The sequence below is a fragment of the Myxine glutinosa genome, chromosome 1, assembly GCF_964187855.1.
Source record: "Myxine glutinosa chromosome 1, kmMyxGlut1.1, whole genome shotgun sequence".
In the NCBI taxonomy this organism is placed as follows: domain Eukaryota; kingdom Metazoa; phylum Chordata; class Myxini; order Myxiniformes; family Myxinidae; genus Myxine; species Myxine glutinosa.
The window spans coordinates 320,096,379-320,109,654 of NC_136261.1; the positions used below are offsets into that span (position 1 = coordinate 320,096,379).

Sequence of the window (13,276 nt, forward strand, 5' to 3'; positions counted from 1 at the left end):
GGTAGTTGATGTAGGGCAACATTTGTTGATGTAGATGAAAGTAGGTAGTTGATGTAGGGCAACATTTGTTGATGCAGATGATAGTCGGTAGTTGATGTAGGGCAACATTTGTTGATGTAGATGAAAGTAGGTAGTTGATGTAGGGCAACATTTGTTGATGTAGATGAAAGTAGGTAGTTGATGTAGGGCAACATTTGTTGATGTAGATGATAGTCGGTAGTTGATGTAGGGCAACATTTGTTGATGTAGATGAAAGTAGGTAGTTGATGTAGGGCAACATTTGTTGATGTAGATGATTGTAGGTAGTTGATGTAGGGCAACATTTGTTGATGTAGATGATAGTAGGTAGTTGATGTAGGGCAACATTTGTTGATGTAGATGAAAGTAGGTAGTTGATGTAGGGCAACATTTGTTGATGTAGATGAAAGTAGGTAGTTGATGTAGGGCAACATTTGTTGATGTAGATGATAGTCGGTAGTTGATGTAGGGCAACATTTGTTGATGTAGATGAAAGTAGGTAGTTGATGTAGGGCAACATTTGTTGATGTAGATGAAAGTAGGTAGTTGATGTAGGGCAACATTTGTTGATGTAGATGAAAGTAGGTAGTTGATGTAGGGCAACATTTGTTGATGTAGATGAAAGTAGGTAGTTGATGTAGATTGTAGGGCAACATTTGTTGATGTAGATGAAAGTAGGTAGTTGATGTAGGGCAACATTTGTTGATGCAGATGAAAGTAGGTAGTTGATGTAGGGCAACATTTGTTGATGTAGATGAAAGTAGGTAGTTGATGTAGGGCAACATTTGTTGATGTAGATGATAGTCGGTAGTTGATGTAGGGCAACATTTGTTGATGTAGATGATAGTAGGTAGTTGATGTAGGGCAACATTTGTTGATGTAGATGAAAGTAGGTAGTTGATGTAGGGCAACATTTGTTTATGTAGATGATTATAGGTAGTTGATGTAGGGCAACATTTGTTGATGTAGATGAAAGTATGTAGTTGATGTAGATTGTAGGGCAACATTTGTTGATGTAGATGAAAGTAGGTAGTTGATGTAGGGCAACATTTGTTGATGCAGATGAAAGTAGGTAGTTGATGTAGGGCAACATTTGTTGATGTAGATGATTATAGGTAGTTGATGTAGGGCAACATTTGTTGATGTAGATGAAAGTATGTAGTTGATGTAGATTATAGGGCAACATTTGTTGATGTAGATGAAAGGTAGTTGATGTAGGGCAACATTTGTTGATGTAGATGATAGTAGGTAGTTGATGTAGGGCAACATTTGTTGATGAAGATGAAAGTAGGTAGTTGATGTAGGGCAACATTTGTTGATGTAGATGATAGTAGGTAGTTGATGTAGGGCAACATTTGTTGATGTAGATGAAAGTAGGTAGTTGATGTAGGGCAACATTTGTTGATGCAGATGAAAGTAGGTAGTTGATGTAGGGCAACATTTGTTGATGCAGATGAAAGTAGGTAGTTGATGTAGGGCAACATTTGTTGATGTAGATGAAAGTAGGTAGTTGATGTAGGGCAACATTTGTTGATGTAGATGATAGTAGGTAGTTGATGTAGGGCAACATTTGTTGATGTAGATGAAAGTAGGTAGTTGATGTAGGGCAACATTTGTTGATGCAGATGAAAGTAGGTAGTTGATGTAGGGCAACATTTGCTGATGTAGATGATTATAGGTAGTTGATGTAGGGCAACATTTTTGATGTAGATGAAAGTATGTAGTTGATGTAGATTGTAGGGCAACATTTGTTGATGTAGATGAAAGTAGGTAGTTGATGTAGGGCAACATTTGTTGATGCAGATGAAAGTAGGTAGTTGATGTAGGGCAACATTTGTTGATGTAGATGAAAGTAGGTAGTTGATGTAGGGCAACATTTGTTGATGTAGATGATAGTCGGTAGTTGATGTAGAGCAACATTTGTTGATGTAGATGATAGTAGGTAGTTGATGTAGGGCAACATTTGTTGATGTAGATGAAAGTAGGTAGTTGATGTAGGGCAACATTTGTTGATGCAGATGAAAGTAGGTAGTTGATGTAGGGCAACATTTGTTGATGTAGATGAAAGTAGGTAGTTGATGTAGGGCAACATTTGTTGATGTAGATGAAAGTAGGTAGTTGATGTAGGGCAACATTTGTTGATGTAGATGATAGTCGGTAGTTGATGTAGGGCAACATTTGTTGATGTAGATGAAAGTAGGTAGTTGATGTAGGGCAACATTTGTTGATGTAGATGAAAGTAGGTAGTTGATGTAGGGCAACATTTGTTGATGTAGATGATAGTCGGTAGTTGATGTAGGGCAACATTTGTTGATGTAGATGAAAGTAGGTAGTTGATGTAGGGCAACATTTGTTGATGTAGATGATTGTAGGTAGTTGATGTAGGGCAACATTTGTTGATGTAGATGATAGTAGGTAGTTGATGTAGGGCAACATTTGTTGATGTAGATGAAAGTAGGTAGTTGATGTAGGGCAACATTTGTTGATGTAGATGAAAGTAGGTAGTTGATGTAGATTGTAGGGCAACATTTGTTGATGTAGATGAAAGTAGGTAGTTGATGTAGGGCAACATTTGTTGATGCAGATGAAAGTAGGTAGTTGATGTAGGGCAACATTTGTTGATGTAGATGAAAGTAGGTAGTTGATGTAGGGCAACATTTGTTGATGTAGATGATAGTCGGTAGTTGATGTAGGGCAACATTTGTTGATGTAGATGATAGTAGGTAGTTGATGTAGGGCAACATTTGTTGATGTAGATGAAAGTAGGTAGTTGATGTAGGGCAACATTTGTTTATGTAGATGATTATAGGTAGTTGATGTAGGGCAACATTTGTTGATGTAGATGAAAGTATGTAGTTGATGTAGATTGTAGGGCAACATTTGTTGATGTAGATGAAAGTAGGTAGTTGATGTAGGGCAACATTTGTTGATGCAGATGAAAGTAGGTAGTTGATGTAGGGCAACATTTGTTGATGTAGATGATTATAGGTAGTTGATGTAGGGCAACATTTGTTGATGTAGATGAAAGTATGTAGTTGATGTAGATTGTAGGGCAACATTTGTTGATGTAGATGAAAGGTAGTTGATGTAGGGCAACATTTGTTGATGTAGATGATAGTAGGTAGTTGATGTAGGGCAACATTTGTTGATGAAGATGAAAGTAGGTAGTTGATGTAGGGCAACATTTGTTGATGTAGATGATAGTAGGTAGTTGATGTAGGGCAACATTTGTTGATGTAGATGAAAGTAGGTAGTTGATGTAGGGCAACATTTGTTGATGCAGATGAAAGTAGGTAGTTGATGTAGGGCAACATTTGTTGATGTAGATGAAAGTAGGTAGTTGATGTAGGGCAACATTTGTTGATGTAGATGAAAGTAGGTAGTTGATGTAGGGCAACATTTGTTGATGTAGATGATAGTAGGTAGTTGATGTAGGGCAACATTTGTTGATGTAGATGAAAGTAGGTAGTTGATGTAGGGCAACATTTGTTGATGTGGATGATAGTAGGTAGTTGATGTAGGGCAACATTTGTTGATGTAGATGATAGTAGGTAGTCGATGTAGGGCAACATTTGTTGATGTAGATGAAAGTAGGTAGTTGATGTAGGGCAACATTTGTTGATGTAGATGAAAGTAGGTAGTTGATGTAGGGCAACATTTGTTGATGTGGATGATAGTAGGTAGTTGATGTAGGGCAACATTTGTTGATGTAGATGAAAGTAGGTAGTTGATGTAGGGCAACATTTGTTGATGTAGATGAAAGTAGGTAGTTGATGTAGGGCAACATTTGTTGATGTAGATGATAGTCGGTAGTTGATGTAGGGCAACATTTGTTGATGTCGATGATAGTAGGTAGTTGATGTAGGGCAACATTTGTTGATGTAGATGACAGTAGGTAGTTGATGTAGGGCAACATTTGTTGATGTAGATGATAGTAGGTAGTTGATGTACGGCAACATTTGTTGATGTCGATGATAGTAGGTATTTGATGTAGGGCAACATTTGTTGATGTGGATGATAGTAGGTAGTTGATGTAGGGCAACATTTGTTGATGTAGATGAAAGTAGGTAGTTGATGTAGGGCAACATTTGTTGATGTAGATGAAAGTAGGTAGTTGATGTAGGGCAACATTTGTTGATGTAGATGATAGTCGGTAGTTGATGTAGGGCAACATTTGTTGATGTCGATGATAGTAGGTAGTTGATGTAGGGCAACATTTGTTGATGTAGATGATAGTAGGTAGTCGATGTAGGGCAACATTTGTTGATGTAGATGAAAGTAGGTAGTTGATGTAGGGCAACATTTGTTGATGTAGATGAAAGTAGGTAGTTGATGTAGGGCAACATTTGTTGATGTAGATGAAAGTAGGTAGTTGATGTAGGGCAACATTTGTTGATGTAGATGATAGTCGGTAGTTGATGTAGGGCAACATTTGTTGATGTCGATGATAGTAGGTAGTTGATGTAGGGCAACATTTGTTGATGTAGATGACAGTAGGTAGTTGATGTAGGGCAACATTTGTTGATGTAGATGATAGTAGGTAGTTGATGTACGGCAACATTTGTTGATGTAGATGATAGTAGGTATTTGATGTAGGGCAACATTTGTTGATGTAGATGAAAGTAGGTAGTTGATGTAGGGCAACATTTATTGATTTAGATGATAGTAGGTAGTTGATGTAGGGCAACATTTGTTGATGTAGATGAAAGTAGGTAGTTGATGTAGGGCAACATTTGTTGATGTAGGGCAACATTTGTTGATGTAGATGATAGTAGGTAGTTGATGTAGGGCAACATTTGTTGATGTAGATGAAAGTAGGTAGTTGATGTAGGGCAACATTTGTTGATGTAGATGAAAGTAGGTAGTTGATGTAGGGCAACATTTGTTGATGTAGGTGAAAGTAGGTAGTTGATGTAGGGCAACATTTGTTGATGTAGGGCAACATTTGTTGATGTAGATGATAGTAGGTAGTTGATGTAGGGCAACATTTGTTGATGTAGATGAAAGTAGGTAGTTGATGTAGGGCAACATTTGTTGATGTAGATGAAAGTAGGTAGTTGATGTAGGGCAACATTTGTTGATGTAGATGATAGTCGGTAGTTGATGTAGGGCAATTTCATTCATATTTATTCAGGGCAACAAATGCAACATAGCAGCTGCAATCCTCAAAATTTTGGGAAGGGTTTTAAGAGACCAAACTTATTTATTTCCTCCACTAAGTGCTCCCATTGGGGTTCTGGAGGATGCGTAGTGTGATAAGCTGCTTTGGTGTAAGGGTGAGTGGGAGTGAGGAGGTGGATGTTAATATTTCAATTTGACCTTTAAATTTGAAAATCGTTGTAATCTTCCATGTATATTTGATGTATCTTTATTTTTGAATATCCTGGTATCTTTCATGTATCTTTGAATGAATAATGTATCTTTCAATAATGATTTTAATTTTCTGCTTCTGCAATTAGCATCATTGCAAGGGGAGGGAAGGGGGGCGGCATTTGGGCCGTTGATGTAGTGCATCCTGTAGGTTGGAGCAGGAATTTGTAATATGTCCAGGGTGCCGGTGATAGCTCACCTACTCCTCACGAAGGACACCGCCGGATCTTTAATATCCACCAACTGATGTCGGAACATGAGACATCTGGTTTATTGTCCATCTCAGATACGACATATTGACGAATCACTCTGCCTGTGAAACACCGGGATGACCGTTTGTATCCGGGTCGGGATTGTAACCCAGGGCCACACAGCTCAGAGGTCAATGTGTATAGCTCTAGACTGGACTATCCTGCTGACCAATGATTTTTTATTATTTTATTTGAATGATTGAATAATGTATTTTTGAATATTTTATTAATCAGTAGCACTGAATTTAAATATCTTGGCAATGTTCCCCAAACATTTAATAGGGATCGATTATGTTGGTCCAAGTCCGCCGGCACGTTTCCTGACTCGTCTGGCATCAGAAAAAGCTGCACTCGTTGCCACACCCCATTTTTCTGTTTGTCTGTATGTCCGTTCCCTTATATCTTGTATATCTTGAGAATGGAACGTTGTAGGGCCACCAAACTTAGCAGATATAGTGGGGGCCCCTTAGACAGTGCCATGGTGGGGGCGATTTTTGAGTGTCAGGTGAGTGGGAAGGGAAGATCCTTATAACCACTTGCTTGATCACAACCAAATTTAACACACATAATGGGGGACGATTGGAAGTGAAATAGGGGGTGAATGGGGTAGTGATTGTTCTCTGGTGGTGGATGTTCTCTATATCTGGTACAGATTTCCACGTCAGCCCTATGGGCCACAGTGCTCCCAGACTGGCTGGCATCGCGTTGGCCCCATGGGGGATTTATGTTGGAAAAATCAAATTATTATCTTTAATACATTTTGATATTTAAAGGGGGGTTGGAATATGGGGAAGGGTAATCTATTTAACTGCTTTAATGGATCGTGACCAAACTTTTCAATGAAAGTGTAGGTCCCACATGGGAGAGGTGAGGGAGGGGGGCTGGTAGTGTTTTCAGGAAGGGGGTAGGGGTTTGTTGTGTTTGTAGTCTTGAGAACAGTTTGCGCATAGCACGTGGACCCCCCTAGCGCTTGGCATTTGTTTGTTCATCTTGTCACGATTGAAAAGTGAATATAAATTGACAATACGGGAGTGAGAGGCTGGGTGAATATTTGCTGTGCTGGTGGGGGCGGGGGAGGGGGGGGGGAAGGAAGGTGTTGTATCTTGTTCCATCTCAGTTTGTTGAGGAAGTGTGAACCTGCAATTCTTTGTTGTGGCATTCCAACATTATGGTTTCCAAATTCCTTCCTAGTATTTAGTGGAATCACTAATTGATAAAAACAAAAAAACAAGACCGATAGTCTAACAATGGCGTAGCCAGGCTTGTTTGAAACCTAAGTTGAAGAGGATTGTATGACCTAGGTGAGGATACCAGTTAGCAGTTAGCAAATAAATAATGTTAATAACATTATTATAATAATAAATAATTTTAGCAAATAAATAATGTCTTCAATTTTTTGGACTTCAGGCATGGACAGCTGGTTTGTGAATGACTTGGGTAAAAAAATGGTGAATGGAAAAAGATGAACCAATAAATTCCACATTCTTTTGCCTACCTTCGGTCGAACGTCAGACATTGACAGCAGGTTTGTGAAGGACTTGGACAAATAACGTACCCACTCTGAACGTTGCTATATCCACTCAATGGCGAAACTGCAAATGGGGAATCCGCGAATGTCACGGATGGAAACCCTTGCGTCATTTCCTCATTCTTCGTTTAACTCTATGTATCTCTATATTTTCATTCCAAACAGCATCATTCATCATTCCAATCACAAATTAATACTATGGTATCAATAGATCAAATATAATGTTAACTCACAATTGTATTGAGATACGAGCAGGAGTACCCGGCGTTGTGGGTGGGGGGGGGCGGGGGGCGGGGGGTGGTCAGAGGAAGCAGGAGAGGCAGGGGCGAGAAAGGGAGGGGGGCACTGGAAGGGGGAGTAGAGGGGAGAGGGAGAGGAAAGATATACTGCATATACATATTTTGGGGTGGGTGGGGGAGGGTGGCTTTGACATGCCTCTCCGTTTTGGGGGAGGGGGGAAAGGGAAGGAGGAAAATTTTTCCTGTGCAAATACTGCTTCATAACCTCAGTGTTGTACAGGTAAAAAGGAAGTTGTAATACCCTGCGTAGGCAAGAAAGAGCGATTATTATTATTATTTTTTTGTAATGCAAAAAAGTAAACCTTTTTTTGCCTAAAACACTCCAAGGCACTCACTGATGAACCTCTGAAAGTTTGACAAAGATCCGTTCAGCCATTTCTGAGAAAAATGGCGACACAGACAGACACACACAGAGACCAACGGCTCTCTTATACTGTATAGTAGATTATCAAACCAGCGAACTGTCATCATCTGTTCACTTTCGGTTTGGGGAGCAAGGTCCATCTGGATCTAATTTCAAAATTATAATTGTATTGAGGAATTTCTGAAACCTCCCACCAACCGTTCGACACCCGCTGGGACCCCAAAACGTTCCACAGAAGGTTATTATATTTCCTTTTAGTAAAATATGCAACTGTAATGGTTAATAAACGCTGTCACCCTGTCATGTGACCAGATCCTCAGCTCTGATTGGTGGACGTTTGTGGGGACATACGGACAGACAGACGCTGTTCTAGACGGCATTGCCATACAGGCTACTCTGTAAAAATCCAGTTTAATAATAAATTACTTGCACATTACATTGCATGATAAATACAACTCAGGGCTGAATGCAAGACCATTGTGATGAGACGGATGAAACAGCATCATTCACTCTAAACTTGAAATGCACACACACACAAACAAGTACAATAGAACAGCGGGCCATCTGTGATCATTTATCATCGTATAGTTCCGGGTTGGCCTAGCTGGCTGAGCTTCTGTGGTGTAATCTGGTAATTGCTGGTTCAAATTACATCCCCACTATGAAGGCAATGGCAAACTACCCAATGTTTTTTTTTATTGACCAAGAAGCTGCTTTGTCATCATTGTGCTTGAATCTGCTATGAAGCAGCTAACTGATGATTGTAATTATGCTAATAGTATCGTGTTTTGTGTTGCGCAGCATGCGGTCAAACAGGTGATGTCGGTTGAGAGTACTCTCCCTGCACAACCTGGGCCGCTGGGAGGCTGCCATTATGCAATGGAAGCAGAAGAAGAGGACGGGGAAGATAATGATGAAGAGGAAGACTGTGCACATGAAAAGCCGGGGGATGATGGGAGAGAGCCAACAACGGAAGAGGAAGTTGAAAATATGTCCATAGTTCTTGAAAGCCAGGAGCAGGAAGGGGATAGAGATGATGAACATGGAAGAGGACAAGTGCTAGAGGGTGGTGAAGGAGGAAGAGGAGAGGAGGGAGAAGAGTTGGAGGAGGAAGAAGGAAAAGAACAAGAGAATGTTGGAGAAGATAGGGTGGTGGAAAACAGTGGAGAACGAATGCCAGGAACAACAGGTTTGAGTAGACCACGTGCAAGGACGCGCATTTCTGTCGAGGCCCTAGCTATACTGCAGAGTTTCATCCAAGACGTAGGACTTTATCCAGATCCCGAAGCTGTACAGACCCTTGCTGCTCAGCTTGGCTTGCCGAGAACGACCGTCCTCAAATTTTTCCAGAATCAGCGCTACCAGGCAAAGCACCATTCAGGGCGCACACAAGCTACGGAGCTGGACCCTGTACCCTCCCTGCCAGGCCAAGTCCAAACTGGCTTATCGTGGTCTGATGAAGAGCGTGGAGGAGATCAGGATGGAGAAACAGAAACCACACGGGTAACATCTGGAGATGAGCATATTGAAACTGATGGCGAGGATGCAACAGGTCCTGCAGATATTATCCCGAGCAGCCTTCAGGATGTGCTGCGTGAACTGACCGAGTGCAGGCCCAACAGTGTTGGCCCATAAGTCTTTGTGCCTGAAAGACCAGAGATTGGCTCCATTGAGAACGATTTTTCCAGACATAATTGGCCTTCGGAGGCCATTTATAACTGCTTTCTGCTGTTGCAGCACCACTGGTGTAGGCTGACTCGTGGGCAGACATTGTACCTGTTTTTACAGCCTGATGCCAGCAATGAAGGAGAAGAATCCCTGCATTATGCAGGTGGTATATTTATTGCTGAAATTACCACTCAGGATGAGAAGACTGACATGATGGTGGTGTATGTGTGGAAATGACTTTAAATGGTTATTTTGATACCTTAGATAAAGAGGCTTTTGGAAGAGCTCTTACTGATAACACTAGTGTGGGTTGGGGAGCATTGCACACAGTGCGATAGTGGCTAAACAGTGAGTGGCTTGCTTTGATGATTGCAAAAGTTTGAGATTGGACACGACAAAGTGTTATAGGGAGTAGTTTGAGGAAAAGGGGGAGAGGGTGGAATAGAGTCTATAGGATATAGTACAACATAAGGATTGTAAGAAAGGAATACAGATGGTTTTTAAGATGAGATCTAATGAACGAACAGGGATTTTAGACATTTTCAAGAGTGCAACCTTTGCTTTACGTTTTCTGACAATAGTTGGACAGAAGTAGAAATTTAAAGTTCTTTATGAAAGCGTTTTATTCGGCATTTTAAAATGGTGGACAGCCTAGGTATGAGAGAAAGGTGTGAAATATTCGGGTGCCATTTTCTATGAAAATGGAAGTTTGAGGATATAGAGATATGGCAGGAAGTCAGACCACTGGCACATGAATCTTGCCAAGAAAATGTTTTGAAGGTCAATTAAATTAGTGGCTTATGGAATTTAAATTAAAGCAACAAATTTCTTTTCAGTGCGGTATTTTATAAAGTTTCCGAAAAAAAGATACTCAATAGTCCAAGAAACGCCGTTTATTTGTCAAATATATATATAGTCAGTAAGAAGGTTTTTGCTTACTAAATATATATATACATATATATATATATATAATTATATATATATAATATATATATATATATATATGATCAAGGCACCTCCTAGCTTTAATGGTGAGCACCAGCCACGAATTATGTCTCACACGGTAAATACCGCATAACCCGCAAGGACCCAACAGCCTGTCTGCCACACAGACCATCGTTCCCACCAGTGCAAACCAAAACCAAAACCAGGGGGTATATATATATATATATATATATATATATATATATATATATGTGTGTATGTATATATGTGTGTATGTATATATGTATGTACATATGTATGTATGTATGTATATATGTAATATATATAAATATATATATATATATATATATATATATATATATATAATATGTAATTAATATATATACTGTATATATGTATGTATATGTATATATGTAATATATATATATATATATATATATATATAATATATATATATATATATATATATATATATATATACTGAACACATTGAAAAATAATAAAATGTTGGTGTTTCTTGGACTACTGTGAGTATCTCGTTTTAGGAAGATTATGAATTCCCCTTCTATTGTAACGGTTTATCACAAACATTTGACACAATGACACATTTAAAAAAAAAAAAACTTCTTCCTCTTCTTCTGCCTTATTCGTCGATGCTGCGGTGTCTGTGGTGACCAGAATTGGGAACTGGTTTATGTGTATTTATCCGAGTCCCATATGCAGCAAAAGCCATATGGAAACAATTTACTTTGTGTTTTTCAGTCATGCACCATCCCCGGTACTTGTAACGGTTGGCGTCACAGGCAAGGCCCCGAGCGAAAGCCCAATCCACTTGTGGTAGTGTTGGCCATTGGAAGAAGGGACATTTCTTCAAATAAATCAGATGACTTTATGCGAGAGGTGGAGATTGGATGTGGATTTTTACTCTGTAACCACTGCTTTCTCTCAAGGTATTTCCTGCAACTGTGGAGGTAGCAAAGCTGTTGAAAACCGCTGCCATGTCGAAACACTGGACAGTCGACTTACCTTCAGTGTAATTCAAGGAGCATGCACTGGAAAGAGGTTAAATAATTGTTGTAATTTCCCAAAATCTCTTCATCGAGGCAGGCGTCGCTTGTATTTTAACGTCTTCACAGCAAAAAAAACAAAAAAGCCTCCTGTGAGTATACAATATTTGATCTCAGAGAATATTCGATTTGACAGTTTTTAACAAAAACAATCGAAGTGCATCGACTTTACGTTTGAAGCACTAAAATGTAATTGCGTGTGTACTTTAAGCATAAATACACCGAGCATTGGGTTCAGGGATTTCTATTGGATGTTATATATCGCAGCTTCGATGTCTGCTGTGTCTAACTTTTGCGGATGTTTCATTGGCATCTGGGTGCTCGGCATCGGTCTCGTTCTTACATTCTTACATGCAGGAAGGCCTGTCGGATCGCATTCCGCCATTCCACATGCGAGGCAGCAAATACACATGGCTGAGAGAACGTCTGTGGTCCGCTGTGGCACCTGATGTAAGCAACTACATTTAATACCGTACATGCTCGAATGTGGATGAGTCTGCCTGGGTGGCAGTTGAACGAAAATCCTCCAATGACTTTGCCGCAAGGGAATAATTATGATCTTGCTGTTGGATCTGGACCTCTATGGAATGACCGAGTCTGATGAAGTACAGGTTTTTCTATCTCGTGATCGATGAATAGATTAACACCTTTCCTTGGAGAAAGAATACGCATTCATTCAGCTTGAGGACACATTCGAATATCTTGTTTATGCTTCCAGTGTTCGATTTTAATGAATTGAGCATTTCAAGACGTTCGATTGATAAATTCATTTCAAATGGATTCTTCTTATGTTGCATATTCTCTGGAATGTTCTGAATCGGAAATCCTGGATCTCCATGCTGTGGAGAATAGATGATCAGGTTAAATAATCACGACTTTTCTGCAATGCGGACATTTCCAAAAGCGGACCCACCTTCACGCTTTACCCCAGTGTCTGTATCGTACAATTGAAATGCTTATTCCCATGGAAACAAATTTACAATGGAAAACTTTGACAAGAACACGTATACGAAACACCTCCGCGATTTCAGACAATTTAAGTACGTGTCCGGCATGTCTCACTCGAGCTCGGACAAATGATTTTTGACACCACTTTCCAACTTTGGTTGACTTCGTTTCCATTGTGTCGCTTGGGTAAACTGCACTGTTTTGTAATTGTGGTTTTTGTCACGAAAGATTTTGTCTATATAATTTATACTGCATATATATTACTCTATAACGCCGTGCCTTGATTTGGTCCGACAATACGTGTCCCGTGTCCATGGCGATGTGCTTTTATGAAAAGGTACAAACGAACCGTTTCCATGGCGAAAAATAGACCAGAAAAAAAAAGACTTGTCACTTTGTGAGGAATCATAAATTATAGATTCTAATTGGTAATGCAGTTGTAATAACAAGTGCTTTAGCTTAAAGAGTTTTTCTATCCCAAAATAAACAGTGTTTATTTCTGATTAAAATAAAAAAAACAGTTAAATTCGCAGACTCCTGTCATTACGTCAAGGTGACCTGTGTTTTTTGTGCCTTTCTATTGCCTGATTCTTACATTGCTCTGGTATACCGTATGTTCTTCATTTTTAAAGTTTCAGGACCAGCAATTTGAAAATTAACAAAAGGGAGCGAAGGAAGGATGAGAGGGAGAAGAGAGATCTGAAGAATTCCTTCAGCTACTACAACGCTTTTAGATGAACAATTATCTAATAAACCTCACAGATCTGAATAATTCCTTCAATTTAATGACATTGTGATTCCTTGGCCGTCTGGATTCA

The 13,276-nt window shown here is 39.6% G+C and overlaps 1 protein-coding gene across 1 annotated transcript in view; it reads left to right on the forward strand.

The window, feature by feature from the left end:
- SATB2 (SATB homeobox 2) overlaps window positions 1-10,435 on the forward strand; it is a gene marked incomplete in the record, with an annotated part of 129,174 nt that extends 118,739 nt beyond the window's left edge. Inside the window, 1 exon segment of the mRNA XM_078769492.1 lies at window positions 8,632-10,435. Coding sequence (XP_078625618.1) covers window positions 8,632-9,465 — 834 coding nt within the window.
- Between the last annotated feature and the right edge of the window lie 2,841 nt (window positions 10,436-13,276).